Below are 15,637 nucleotides of genomic sequence, written 5' to 3' on the forward strand. Positions count from 1 at the left end.
ATTTTGTTTCTTTTAAACATGCCCCTACTACCAATGGGCAGTGCACTGACTTTCTGCCTGTTAGTCAATGTGTCTCTACCGGAACAAATTTATGAACTGATTGGACAGTAAGAAAGTTTTTAAAACTCGAGCAGAGTCCAGAGTCAAAAAATCATGAAAAGTCTAGAGGGTAAGGCTTTCATAAGTTCTAAGAAATATATCATTTCACTCCGGAGATACCAGATCCCAAGTAACGTAAGCTTTAAAGCCAAGATCTGACATTTAAACAAACAAACAGAGAAAGTCCTGTAAGCAGATGTAGATGGAGGTTTCCTTTAAGGCTAGAAATAGCTGCATTTGAATTGGGTCAGAGGTTAGGCTGATGGCATTTCATCAGCCAGGATAAACGTTGTAAATAAGCGAACTGTTTTAGTCATAAGGATAGCCCAAGGCCCGTTCGACAAAGAGTCTCCACACACATAAACTGCCAAGTAATTTTACCCAGACAATAGCTGGCGATAAGCAAACTGGCTCGGGGGAAATATCTATACACACGCTCATATAAACAATTTCAGGATTCTCACCTGAGAAAACATCCTCATCCAGGGACAGACCTTAAGATCCATCAAAGGTTTGCCAATCTATTGGAGCATGAATGTATTTGTCCTAGACACACCTTTGAATTGGTCAAAACGAAACAATACTAGGTGTCTAGTTTTATTCTCAATATAGAGAAAGCCTTCCAAGGAACTAAATTACCAAATATATACCTTGATTTAAGGTTCTCTCATGAAAATCCATGTCTTCAGCCTCCCAAAATAGAGACGTTTTTGAATGTGGGTAATCAGTCTTGGCAGGAAGAATGATAGCTGCATTATGGTGTCCCAGGTTTCGTTCTAAGTCTGTGAGCCCCATTAATCTTAGGAGTCTCATGATGTCTGTCTGTATAAAACTGGTACTGCTATTCTCTCCAGAGTTTTTGGGAATTGAATCACTCATGGAATTATTTTTGGTTTGGCCAATTCACCCATAAAGTAAACATTGCATCTTGAATAAGAAAACAGTCTAGATCCAAGGTCTCAGGCACTAAACAGTATCTATATTGCATGCTGTATCATACCTTCAAACACCTCCTCCTTTGTTTGTTAGGATACCTAATATTTCAGAATTATAATTTTATCATTTGAAGTGGAATCCTCTCATAAAAATACCTAGTGATCTTCTGTAAGACTATCAATGAGCATGTAATTATTTACCATATTTAAAGAGAGAGAAAGCTGCTATTCCAAGACAAATGCTTACCTTTTAAAAAAACGATATAGTATAGATGCTTTCGATGCTTACAAAAGGTAGATGAATGTATGCAAGAACACTGAATAACAAAGTTGGTTTGGTCCTTATGGTGGCTCCATCCGGGTCACAGTGAAATGTCCAGTTTTACATATGGTTATCAGTGGCTGATCTTTCAGAAGTAGATTAGCAGACCTTTCTTCCAAAGCATCACTAGGTGAACTTAGACTATCCACCATTTGGTGAGCATCCAGAGATGCCTATCATTTGCACCGCCCAAAAATGGTAGATTGAAAGTGAAAGAGAAGTTATATAGAAATACACTGAAGAAGTATTGACACCAAAATATTGACACCAAAATATTGACACCAAAGTGGAAATGGATGGGTGAACACTCATCTCTTCACTCATTTTATACTCTTATAGAGCGGGAGTCACTTAAGAGAACACATGTTCATATTGCTTTATAATTAAAAACTGGACACATATATACATAACCATGTGTATGTGTGTAAATATTAATATTTCCATTAAGGGAAACATTGTACTTCTGTTGTGAGTAATATCTGAACAACTTGGTGGACAGGGAGAAATTGGGAAGAATGTTGCAACATTGAAAGTATAGTGATCAAAGTCAGAAAATAAAAGAAGCCTGAATTGTTGAGTGGGAAACTGATGTGCCCTGTAATCTTTCATCCGAAGGAAAATACCAACAAGAAGACTTGGTGGAATAGCACCACCACTAATTAGGCAGAGAAAAAGAAGGGCTGCATGACAGAGTTGTAGAGTTAGAGCTATTTAGATTTTAATTTGGATCCTGTAATTGTTTCTAAATGGTATTCAATTTTGGAAGGCAGTTTTCTGTCTTTCTCACCTATAAAAGGACAATGAGAAACTTACCTCCTTTGTTAGAGTGCTGTGTGACTTAGAGTTGGCATTGAAAGAGTCCAGCCGGTGAGAGGCCAGAAAATGTCTGAAATGCCATCAAACACTTTGGAGACTTGTTAGTGCCCGAGGCTCTGCCTGCTGAAGCAAATTGATAGATAAACCCAAGGTCTGGAAGCAAAAAAAAAAAAAAAGACTGTCACATTCTCCAGGAGGCCCGTCAGGACCAAGGTTATCTTTAAAGAACAGCTTGCTCAAGACATCGCCTGGTTCAAGTGGCTTCCCACTCACTTAAGCTGTGTACACACCCAGGAGCCCAACGGCTAGACCACTCATCAGGCAGGAACCCCAGAGCCTGAATGCAGTTTTTGGTCCCTTGCCCTCCTCCTCCTTCATCCTCTCCTTCCTTAGCTCTTCTTTCTCTTCTGTCCCTTATTTTAATGTTGGCTAGTGGGATAGCAGCTCCGGAAGTCATTTTAGTACATGTTCATTTAAGAAGACATTCTTGTGACACCTTTCTTGTAAGGATTTGGAGAGTGAGTATTTTAAATAGTAAAACTGTTCTCCACCCTAACCATGGGATCAAGTTTACCATTACCAGGAATGAAATGTATTCATATCATATACCCACTGATAGGCTGCAATGAGACCGGTACTTTATCTCTGTAGCATTTCACCCAAAAGCAGAGCCTGGATACAGTCATGAGAAAATAATGATGAACTCGAATTGAAGGACATGCTACAAAATGTGTGGCCAACACTCTGTAAAACAGTAAAAGCCGCTGAAGACTGGGAGCCTCGTACAAGAAAATATTGTTGTAAACCATGAAAGCAAAAGGATCAAATGCAGTCTGGAATCCACACTGATCCTGAAACAGGGAAGAGAGCATATAGACTGGGTGATTCTACTACACTTATAACAGATGTTCCCATTAGAACAAACTGAATGAAGGGTAATGAAGAGCTGGTTATCTTTGCGAATTTTTGGTAAATCTAAAATTACTTCAAAATTAAAAATCAGAATCTTTTCTGATATATGAATTGATAGACTACTATTCTTTCAATGACATTACTTCTGTAGAACACTTTTGAAGAAAGTGAGAGATCTCAAAGATCCTCATCTGAAAAGTTACGGCACAGCCACAATCGTCAGAACAGCCTGGACTGGTGAACCGATAGACGCATAGACAGACCAGCGAATGGAGAACCCATGAGAAGTCCACTTAGAGATGGATGGCTGATCTTTGACAGAGGGTTGAAACACATCAAATGGAGAAGTGATATCTTTTCCTTTTACATCTTTTGCACATGATAGTGGCAAAATGGAATATCCATTTGTAGAAAAAATAAACAGGTCTCATATATCACACTATATTCAAAAATAATTCAAGATGGATCAAAGACCTGCATGTAAAACCTAGCAGTAAAAGGACACTCACAGACTGAGAAAAAAAACTTGACAATGACATATTAGCTAAGGAATTACTTTCTAAAATTTATAGAAAAAATTAGCATCTCAACAAGAAAAAAGATAAATAAATAAAAATGAGCAGAAGGCATGAACACACACTTCACCAAAACAGGCATCCAGGTGGCCAACAAGCATATGAGGAAATGCTCCTGATCATTAGTTATTAGAGAGATGCAGATCCAAACAACGAGCTTCCTTCTCTCCCCAGCCCTAACAGTAAAATAAAAGAAACAGAAGACAATAACTGTTGACAAGGTGTAGAGAGACTGGAACCCTCATACACTGCTGCTGGGACTGTAAAATGGTGCGATCATTATGGAGAATGATGTGGTCCATCGTGAGGAAGTTGGAATTCGAATGAGTCTTAAAAAAAAAATTGGAATGCTACTTGCTTTATATCCTAGAAAAATAAGAGCCACAACAAGAATAGATCTATACAAAACCATGTTTGCCACAGCACTATTAACCGTAGCAAAAAATGGAAACAACCTTAATGTCCATCGATGGAAGAATGGATACACAAATCATGGTACGGATACACAATAAAATACCATAAAACATTAAAGAATGGTGATGAAATTGGAAAACATCTCATAACTTGTGATATTGTCATTTACAAATGGTAATTTGGATGAATCTGGAGGATATTATATTGTATGAAGTAAGTCAATCACAAATGATGGCTATTGTATGAGAACAGTATTGTAAAATGCCAATAAAAATTGTAAACAGTGTAAGATATGAAATAAAATTAGCAATATATAATTTAGAAATGATTCACAAGGGTAAGAGGGTGGGCAGGGAGGAGAAAAAAGAGAGCTTATACCAAGGATGCAAGTAGAAAATATCTGAGAAATAATGATGGCAACATATGTACAAGTATGTTTGATACAATCGATGTATAGAATGTTATGAGCTGCAAGAGACCCCAGTAAAATTATTTAAAAAAATTTTTTTTCACAAAAAAGAAGCAACCTTGGATGGATACCAGTGGTGGGAAAGAAAGAGAGCATAAATTACTGACTAGAGGGTAAGCATAAATGAACATGGATGAGGAGGAAAGCACAATACAAATGGAGGGCAGTCAAACAAAGTATGCATGCAGGGAGTAGTGCAACAGTTAAAGGCAAGAGAAGTAAACACCGTGGTATACCCAATCCTGCAAGGGCAATGATCCACAAGTAGATGCATGAACAGACATGAAGGATGGTGGAAGCACGCTAACTAAAATCTATAGGGCTGACAAAGGATATTTGTGTATGAGTATTTGCCTTTGCTGTAAATATATTCATGAGCATGGTGAGGTATACAGGGGCAAAGATCTTGAGGGATGGAGTTGCTGGGCCTGGAGCCTCAGAACCAGTGTCTCAGGAGACATCCAGGCTAATCAGCATAGCATAGTCTACAAAGACAAGCTTCTACATCCTACTTGCGTGATTTGTGACTAGGATCAGAAGAGATCAGGAGGACACATCTTGGTCTCTCCTTACCCAGAGGAAAGAAGAGTGAAAAAACTGAAGATGCATGAAAACAGTCGGTCCAAGGGTCTGATGGGCCGTGTCAACATCAGTCTCCACAGCCCTGCGACCAGAAGAACTAGAGGGTTCCCAGCTACCACCACCAACTGCTTTGAAAGAATTATATTAGAAGATCCTGGATATTGTGCGAGAAGACTTGGAAAGAAATTCACAATCATCAAAAAGAAGAAATGTGCTGGTTAGACAGAGAGACTGGTGGAATCAAAGACGATGACCCTTATTCACCCTTCACATATGGAAAGGAACTCACCTATGGCTCAATATTCAGCGAAACCATAGTAACACAAGGGGTACAGCGGGAAAGTGAATGCACCCTAAAATAATCAACCATTTGAGATCAAAAGGGCAACATTTACACAAGTGAAAAGTTAGGAGAGAAGGAATGTTAGAAACAAGAAACAGTGAAGAAATGGGACAAGTGATGCTCCCTTATGAGGATTTCAATCAATAGCAGCAAATAAAACACGAATGGATTCTTAAATAGAAAAGTGATGTGTTCTGTAAATCTTCACTCCAGAAATCCAAAAACCAAGCTCTGTGCCGTGGAGTCGATGCTGACTCACCGCAACCCTGTAGGACAGGGGAGAAAAGCCCAGTGAGTTTTGCAGACTGGAACTCTACACGGATGTACAGAGGTCCATATTTCTCCCACCAAGCAGCCAGTGGTTTCAAACAACTGACCTTTCCGAGCACAGCCCAATAATTAAATGAACAAATAAATAATAGGATGCCTTTATTTTTTTATTTATTGAATTTAGGTAGAGTTTTCAACGTTTTCCATTCATTAAAAAGAGAGGGAGTGCCCGTGCATTGACCACTTTCAAAAAGCACATAAGCGGAGTCTGCTGACCTTGTGGTTAGTACCCCAACTCTAATCCCTGCGCCACCAAGGTAGCTTAGCTTTCCAGTCTCTTTCTGATTTATAAAGGACCCTTTGCCCCTAGTCCTTATAAAAACTACTTAAGAGAGCAAAAGTTAAGTCATCAATGGTTATTAAGAATAAGAAATTTAAGTTCAACTTAAATTTAAGCGAGTCGGCTTGACAGAAACTTTATTAGAACCTGGCTCAGAGCAATTCAACAACACTTAAAAATTACTTTCCACTCTGGGTCAGGCCAAAATTCTTATGCACAGAGTTGATCAGATTTAGATCATTTGTGGAGGTCATTGTTCAAAAGACTTGACCATTTTATATACATGTGGAGTAAATTTATGTTATTGGTCCCCACGCTTCCCAGAGTAAAGACAAAAATTATTTAGTTGTGTATGTTTGTGTATGTATGTGAGCAGATAGATCCGCAAGAGAACATAGTCTCCATGGCTTTTGATTTTAGTAGTAAAAGGATGTATTTTCCCCCTTGATCTGTAGTTTAAAGTACAAACTTTTTGACTTACCTTTGTATATAATAGAAAGCATTATATCAAACATCTATCAAAGCCTTCCAATATACTGATTTTCTTAATAATTCTATGTACTCTATTTAGTTGTTCATGTAACAACTCTCCTCCACCCCCTAGAAAATATCTTGAGAAGGGATTCAGAGGTGCCAATGAATTGCGCAAAAAGATGCTTAACAACAATTAAGCCCTAACCTTCAAGAATGGCTGCTTTGGGTATGTTGAGCCTATAGATCTTAGAGATTTAAAGAAAAATGACGAAGATGGTTGAGCAAAAGCTAAGAAGCAAGCCCTGGGTGGGGTCAGGGCCATGCAACTACAGCCCTAAGAAGGTGAACATTATCGTTGCAGCAAAGAGAAGACCCTTTCTTCACCAGATACTGTATGTACATTCTAGTTTTCTCCCTGTTTAGAAAAAGAAGTAGGAGTGACCATCCTCTTAAATTAAATGGCCCCGAGTGGCTTTGGGGAAATGAAATGTTAGAGAAGCACCAAAGAGCCCATGGACTTGATTCTAAAAGAGTCTCACTGGATATCACACCAATTTTAGTATTTGAGAAAGAGCCCACTGTCACAACGTAAGGTCAGTGGTTCTAACCTACAGGAGAGAAGAAATGGAAATCTCTCTCATAAAGATTACAACTGTCAAAGCTTTATGGGGCAGTTCCACTCTGTCATGTAGGATCCATCTATATCAGAGTCTACTCGACGGCACAGAACAACAACATGGCAGTTGGATGCTTAAATAATGATGTAAGTATTTTAAATTAATGGAGCAACTTATATTTTACAATATATCAAACTATGGCAAGACTAACCAGATGGGCTGAGTAGGAACCTAACAAAATGTCCACAATATAGGAAATGCTGAAAACATGTACATGCTTTTATCTTCCTGCCAGCCTGACTCTACATTCACACAGATGGACCATTTGAAAGAAATGATGCTCATTGCTAATAAAAATAAGCACTCAACCCTAGGTTTCTATTGAGTGTTAACCCCAATTCACATATCATTAAAAAATGAAGACAAAGAAATTCCCTCTCATTTTCCCAAAGTCTCACAGCAAGTTAAGGATCACTCTAGGTTGATGTAAGGCTTTCCCAGTCACCCATCTTTTAAACGTAACCTCATCTTCTGAAAGCAAGTGAAAACATTCGAAGAAAGTTTCAGGGGTGGAAAATACAACAAGTAAACAGCTCGCACTGCAGTACATGGCAGTCCTCATTCTCTTTGTGATTTGACACCTGTCAAAATGGAGGCTTTAAAAGTCCTCTTTCTGACACTTTATCATTTTTTAAAAAGAATTTTCAAAGCCACATTGTCAGAGGTACGCATTTCCCAGACTTCATGACTGGAGCATGATTCGCCATGTTGTTCTTAGGACTGAGTGATAAGCCAACACCAACTGGCCTAACAAAAGAGCAGATGGCAACAACACATTTTGGTCAGGGTTCTAAAGTCTCTATGTGCTTCAAACAGCTAACTAACGTGCCTGCTAACGGAAAGTGTGGAGATTTAAGCCTATCCAGAGGTGTCTCAAAAAAAAGGCCAAGAGATCTACTTCTGCAAAAACAAACAAACAAACAAACAAAACACAGTCTTTAAAACCTCTATGGATCAGTTCTACTCTGACACACATGGGTTTCCATGAGTTGGAATCTCTTCAACAGCAACTTTTGTTGGGGAGTTATAGGGGTGCTTAATATTCAATGAAAGACCATGTAAAACCACGGCCAGCTCATTTTACCTCCTTTCACTGTTTCCCTTCCCTCCCAACTCCTCTGGATTCTAGCTATCCCTAACGAATCATTATTTCTCCAACATGCCCTGCTTGTCCAAGTCCATTACTGCCTCTCTGTTGAACTGGTAGATTCTGTGTCGTTTTATTGTTGTTTTGTTTTGTTTTTCCCCCAGATCATCACTTTGTATTCTACAACATTAAGAATTTATCAAACCTCCCTTTAGCTTGTTCTGCATCCCTCTTTCGTGTTCCCAGTTCCCTTTGGTTAGATATTAGCTCCCTTTTCACTAAGTTGACCCTCGTCTATCCTCTACCCTCTTACTTCCCCTTTCCTTCCTATTCCTTACACCCCTGGTGACCATCACGGTCTATTTCATTCAATAGCAAGAGGAAGGAAACAATTAAAATGCCCACGAGTGAAAAAATGGATAAATAAATTTTGGTTCATACAAACAATGCTTTACTAAAGAATATGACGAAACTGTGAAATACCTCATGGCATTTAACTTTAAACGTTTGTATCTACTATTACTATCTTTCCTAGTGTTCTTATCACAAGGCAGAAATTGACTGTTGCCTATTTGAGTTCCCTAATATTTTTATAACTATTCTTATACTACTTTTTTCTAATTAATAGGGATTAATACATATATCAAATCATTCCACAGTTCAATCACGTCCAGCAGAATTGTACATTTGCTACCACAATCAGTTTCCAGACATTCTTTTTCTACATGGACCCCTTTATGTCATCACCCCACCACCTCTTACACTACTTTTTCATTCAACCATTTGCTAATATTTTGGTATTCATAGCTTGATTAAAATTCCTAAAAAAAACCTGTTCTCTATTTTATCTCTTTGTGGTTCCTGTCGTAGTACAGATCCTAGTGTAGTGCCTCGTACACATAAGCACTTCAGAAATATTTACAAAATAATCTTAAGAGTCTAGATGTTTTTGTACAATAGGTCAATTTCATCACCTGCCTTCTTTCTCTCTACCCTGCAACTCCATCTAATCGACATTTGGAACAACCATTAGATTACAAATCGTAAAGTGCAGGATGTGTGGAACATTTTAAAAAGTAGTGACTCGCCCACTTGTCCCCTTGCGGTGGCAACGGCGTGCCTTCAACATGCAGTCCAGTTCTCAAACCGAGCAGTCCCTGCTCTGTTCTTATCAGCCTTGCACAGCCTGCGAAGCCCTCAGTGTGCCTCTGCCTCGGAAAGCATGAGGTTCAAATTCCCTCTCGTGGCCCTGGGCCTGGAGATCGCCATGATTGTTTTATTTGGATTATTTGTTCGTTATGAAGAGGATCAGAGCAGTCAGCATTTCAATGCCTCCAAGGGAGCAAACGTGGACAAATTCATTGAGTTATATCCTTGTAAGTAGACAATTGACTTCTTGTGTTATGTGTGCTGGCTTCTTGGGGAACTTAGAGAAGTCGCTCAGTGCTATGACCACTTGAGCTCGAAATAGGACCTCCATGTAGAATTGGGTGGTACTTGTATGTGTCTGCTGTGACATCTGGTCTTCTTCTCTATTACTGTGTGTGTGGAGAGAATCTCTTTCTATTGAGAGATCAGAACAAAGAAACTGAAAATTAAAATAAGTGGTCAATTCTTTGTGGTCTACTTGCTGTTAAATCATCTTTTGAATCAATCCTTCATTCTATCAGTATAAACGTGTCATACCAAGGCACACGCATGCACACACACACACACACACACACACACACAGACCCCAAAAAGGCAAAGGGAAATTTGGAAGGTAGAATGGAAATGAAAGAGTGAAGAGAAAAGAGCCTGGATAAGATGTCAGTGAACTTTTAGTTCAAAAAGATCGTCTTGATGTTTTAGAATATTCTAAAAAAACCCAAATGTTTCCCTTTGAGATGAGTGGGAAGAAAGCGTTAGCATACAGACATACTTCAGGAGAACCCTTCCGTTGGAATGGTGACTAAGGAAAAGGAGTCTCTTTTCAAGCTCGGAAGGATAGAGTCAAAAATATGTTATGCAATGGTACTAACTATCATTGAATACATGTCTATCATGAGCCAGGCACATTCATTCCTTTGTTAAGTAGGGAGGGAAGTCCTTGTGAATTCCCTTTAAATCGGTGTTTTCTGTTTATTTGTTTTTAAATGTGGCTTATATAATTTAAAATATTAAATCTTTAAAATAGTAGCAATATTTCTTTTCATTTTATAGCAAATGTGCAAGGCTTAAAAATTGAATATATGTTTTATCATTTCTACAGGTTTGAAAACTTAAATATAATTAGTATCTGGGAGAAAGATGAGGCTTTCTGTTTCTTTAAAAAGTTACTGAATCAGAGACCCCCAGGCACAGCTCTACCCTGTCCTGGGGTTACTACTAGCTGGAATTCACTCAATGAAATGAGTTGGATTTATATGGTGTCTAAAATTATAATCTAGTCTACAAAGTGTCTTAGTCAACATACACAACTTCGAGTTAGCTGAGCAGTTAGCATCGTAACTCAGAGACTCACACTTCAACTCTAGATCTCTTTATGTCACGTGTTGTTGTTATTGTTAGGTGGGTTCCTAACCATAGCAACCTTAGACACAACAGAAGGAAAAATTGCCCAATCCTTCACCTTCCTCACAATTTTTCCTGTGCTTGTGCCCATTGTTGCAACTTCTGTGTCAATTCAACTCCATGAGGGCATTACCCTCCTTTGCTACCCCTCTACTTTTCCAAGCAGGATCACCTTCTCCATCATGTACTACATAAATATCCAAAAAGTTCCTCGATTAAACATATTTCATAACTTGAAAGTTAGTTAGTTCTAATTCTACTGAGCTTCAACTCTGCATGATTGTACATATTTCATTTATTCATCCATTTACTGATCTAATCAACATTCCAGTTAAGTACAAAGTATGTACTACCTTCAGCATGTTTCTTTAAATAGGATCCCTTTGTTATAAGGTCTGCCTGACACACATGGTAAACTAGACCTACAATATGGAATAAGAAAGCAAGTATCAAAAATAGAATCCTAAGATTTGTGTTATTAAAAAATATATATCCTAAGAACGTAAGCATCCAGGTGCGTCGTTGAAGATGACCTCTTTCAGTCCCAGTCACGAAGCTCCTTCAGAGTCAATCTTCAACTCAGAATTCCAGGGTACCAAAAATGGATTTGGAGAGAAAAGTCACCAAATATGGTTAAATTTGTTAATAGCCTAAAAATCACATCACCCTCATACTTCAACATGCAAGTAACATGGAAATCCGCTAAATTTATCATTTATTTTCTGTGTTTTCGAGGACCCTTGGAGGTGGTTCTGAACCATAGTGACCCTAATACGTAAACCAGGACAGACCACCACCTGCCTCTGCACTGTCCTTACATTGCTGTCATGTTTGAGCGCATTGTTGCAGCCTCTGGTCGATCCATCTTGTTGAAGGTCTTCCTCTTTTTCACTGGCCCTCTGTCTTACCAAACATGACGTCCTTTGCCAGAGAGCTGTTCCTCATGAGAACATGTTCACAGGATGTGAGATGAAGTCTTTCAATCCTTGCTTGTAAGGAGCACTGTGACTGTATTTCTTTCAAGACTGATTTGTTTGTTGTCTTCAGTCCGTATTCCTCTCCAACAACATAATTCAATGAAACAATATTCTTTCATTATTCCTTACTCACTGTTCAGCTTTCATAATCACATGAGGTGGGTAAAAATATGATATTTTGGATCAGACACACATTAGTTCTCAAAGTGACATCTAAAGAAGGCTTGTGAAGGAGATTTGTCCATCCTTTGATCTCTTGCTTCTATTAGTATTGATACGGATAGTGGTAAAATGAAGTCTTTAATCATTTCAGTCTTTTTTCCTTTCATCATGATATTGTTATTGGAACATTTGTGGGGATTTGGGTTTTGTTTGCATTGAGTTGTAGTGCATACTGATGTCTTTGGTCTTCATCAGCAAGTGATTCAAGTATGCTTGCTTTTCAGCAGGCAAGATTGTATCCTACGCATGAGGCAGGTTCTGGTAGATTCCCCCGGCCCGTGTGTATTCTATCTGGCAAGGTCCACATATATATGCACTATTTATGGTGATGAAAAATATTTGTTAAAATTAATAAGTTATTGGCGTTGAAAAATTCTATCATGCAATCTCCAGTTTCTATCGCCAAGGCATATTTTCCAACTACTGATCTTTCCTCTCGATATTTAACTTTCTCACGCTAATAACCAGTAATAATCAATGCATCTTGATTGTATATCTGGTCAATTTCAGCCTGCAAAAGTTGGTAGAGTTCTTCAACTTCTTAACTCATTGTGTTTTGTGGTTCGTGCATAAATTTGAATCATAGTATGAATGAATCTTCCTTGTTAGTTGAGTTAGTTAAAGTTTATTGTGCCAACCTGGCCAAGAAAAACATGTGGGGTTAATTGAAGCGGGGAGAGATAAATGGCTTGGTGAGCTCGCCTTTCTAGTTCCTGGGTCTCTTGCTTTCTGATTGTTGGGCCGGGGTGCAGCTGCCAGTTCCCTGCTTCAGCTGGCAAGGCTCACTTCCTGCAAGACATCCCTGAGGAGAAGCCACATGGACCTACCCCGATGCAGCCCTGGGGTGCTGGAGGAGCCATGTGGAGAACCCTGCCAGCGCTGAGATGCTTACACATTCACTGACTTGGCTTTCCTCCTGCTGTCGGCATCATTGCATCTGCTTTGTGAGATGGAGGAGGACTTTGTGGATTGGTGTTGGACATATGGGCTAATGTTGGACTTGTGGGCTTGGGCAGCACTGAGTTGGGATGTTTTCTTGATGTGCACTTACCCTTTATATAAAACTCTCTTATACATGAGTTTCTGTGGATTTTTTTCTCTAAAGTACCCAAACTAACACGTTGGCATACGGATATTATGCTATCACAGACAGCACTGTGCTTCAAGATAGATTTTGAAGTATTTTGTTTCACTTTTATGATGAATGTAACATCATACTTTATATCAAATTTTAATTCTTAGCATAGCAAACCATATGGTTGTCTGATTCAAAATGACCAGTGCCAGTCTGTCTCAATTCACTATTTCTTAAGATATTGAATTTTATGCATTCCATGTCATTTTTTTACTTAATTATTTTATTGGGAGCTCTTACAGATATCATAACATTCCATAGATCAATTACATCCAGGATTATTGTATCATTGCTACCACAATCAGTTTTGATCAGTTTCTTTCTTTGTTCTTTAATTCCTTAATATCAGCTTCCTTGTTATCCCTTTCCTCCCCCACCCTACCCCCCAGGAACACTTATTATTGTTGTTATTTATTTTTTTGCCATTTCTTACACCATCCAATATATCCATTCTCCTACAATTTAGATATTTGCTCCCCTCAAGTGTGGTTATACAGTTATCAAGTTATCATTGCTATCAGCCCCACTTTCCCCCCTGCACACCCTTCCCCCTCCCCCTTCCCATACGCTCAGGGAGCCATTACTCCTGTCACTGTTCCTGAAGGCTTATCTATCTTGGATTTCATGTATCAAATGATCTTAAATATACAAATGAACACACACAAGAACATAACAAGATTAATGAGGTTAAAAAACATAAATAGCAAAGAGAGAAAATATTAAAGAACTAGAGGATAGTTATGTGGTTCATTAATGCTATACCACACCCTGGATTTATCAACCCTTCCATGTAGTCCTTCTGGGAACGACTGACTCATTATCTTACAGCTTGGCTTTGAGTCTCCACTATGTCCACACCCCTTCACATCAATTTGGTTGCTTGCTTTTGAAGTTCTGATACCTATTCCCTCAACACATCATGTTCACACAGGTTGGTGTGCTTCTTCCATGTGGACTTTGTTGCTTCCCTGCTAGATGGCCACTTGTTTAACTTCAAACCTCTAAGACCTCAGATGCTGTATCTTTTTTTAAACAGCCAGGCACAAACAGCTTTCTTCACCACATTTGTTTATGCATCCATTTTGTCTTCAGTTATTGTTTCAGGAAGGTGAGTATCATACATTGCACATTATTAGAACAAACTGTTCTTGTACTTAGGTAAGATTGAAGTAGAGGTCCAAAGTCCATATGCTTCTTTGTTGTATTTACATATGTAATATGTATACATATATAAACAAATACACCTATTTTATATATACATATCTCTATTTTTTCTTTGCTCTTTTTATTTTTCTTTATTCCTTTATTTCCTTTATTCTTTATCCACTACCATGTTTACTCACCATTCACCTCACAATAATTCCTCTAAGCTACAATTTGATTGATCAAACATGATTAGAAAACTGTACCCTCCTCTCCATCAATATTACAGCCCTTCCTATTCCCTTGTCTCCATCATTATGGGCTCACCACTCCCCTGCCTCCACCTCCACCTCCACCGCTTAACCTCCTTGGGGGGCCGTGTGCCCCAGATTCACGTTGTTTAGCATCTGATAGCACCTCATCTGCCCCAGCTGCTTGTTTGAGTTTCCTCTCTGCTCCCTTCCTGTTCTCCGCATGTTTATCAGGAGGCCATGTCAGCGCCAATGTATGATATGCTTTTAAAATATCCTTGGGTGAGGCATGCCTCTGCACACCTTGACCTTCATAGGAATCTACCAGGCTTACAGGTGGTTGGAACAAGTCCGAGGAGGTTGGCAGCCAGGAGCAGGAAGAGAGGCTGGGCAGTAGGCCCCTCGGTTTCCTCTCAGGTCCGGCCTGCCGGTGTGGTGACTGGAAGGATCACAACCTTATGCACGTCACCAAAGGGAAACTCCAGGACAAACTCATTCCCAGCTTTGCGCTACCCTTTTGTGTTGTGCTTGTTCTGTTTCAAGGAGCAGAGAACACTTGGCTGCTCTGCTGTTAACCCAAAGGTTCACAATTTGAACCTACCCAGTGGTTCATGGGAAAAGATGTAGCAATCGTCCTGCAAAGATTACAGCCAAGAAAGCCCCGTGGGGCACTTCTACTCTGCTGCATGGGGTCCATATGAGTACAGTGCCTATCGATCAGATGGCATCTAACAATCACAACACCACACTGGCTGGAGGTTTTCTTTTCAGGCTCAGTTGACTTCCATTCTTCTGACCTTCCCGCCTGGAGTCCCGTCTTCTTCCTCTAATCCCCATGGGGCTTTGTTGGCACCATGTTTCTTTTCTCAGCATGGATCGTTTTTGCCATTGCCACAGCATCTGTGCAACTCGGGTCATTTCTCGTCTAAACAGTAACATATTGACGGTACAGGCTGCCCCTCCTTTCAACAGCCCAGCCCAGTGCTTTACCCTCTACTAGGGCGGATGTTGAATTCTGAGCACTCGGTCTGTAGAAGGCTA

At 39.4% G+C, this 15,637-nt stretch overlaps 1 protein-coding gene across 1 annotated transcript in view; it reads left to right on the forward strand.

The window, feature by feature from the left end:
• The first annotated feature begins 9,537 nt into the window (after positions 1-9,537).
• Positions 9,538-15,637, forward strand: part of RHAG (Rh associated glycoprotein) — a 28,487-nt gene continuing 22,387 nt past the window's right edge. Inside the window, exon 1 of the mRNA XM_004696366.1 lies at positions 9,538-9,691. Coding sequence (XP_004696423.1) covers positions 9,538-9,691 — 154 coding nt within the window. The remainder of the gene's footprint in view (positions 9,692-15,637) is intronic.

The sequence above is a fragment of the Echinops telfairi genome, unplaced genomic scaffold, assembly GCF_000313985.2.
Source record: "Echinops telfairi isolate 266 unplaced genomic scaffold, ASM31398v2 ScPeMD7_3533;HRSCAF=4204_1, whole genome shotgun sequence".
NCBI lineage: Eukaryota > Metazoa > Chordata > Mammalia > Afrosoricida > Tenrecidae > Echinops > Echinops telfairi.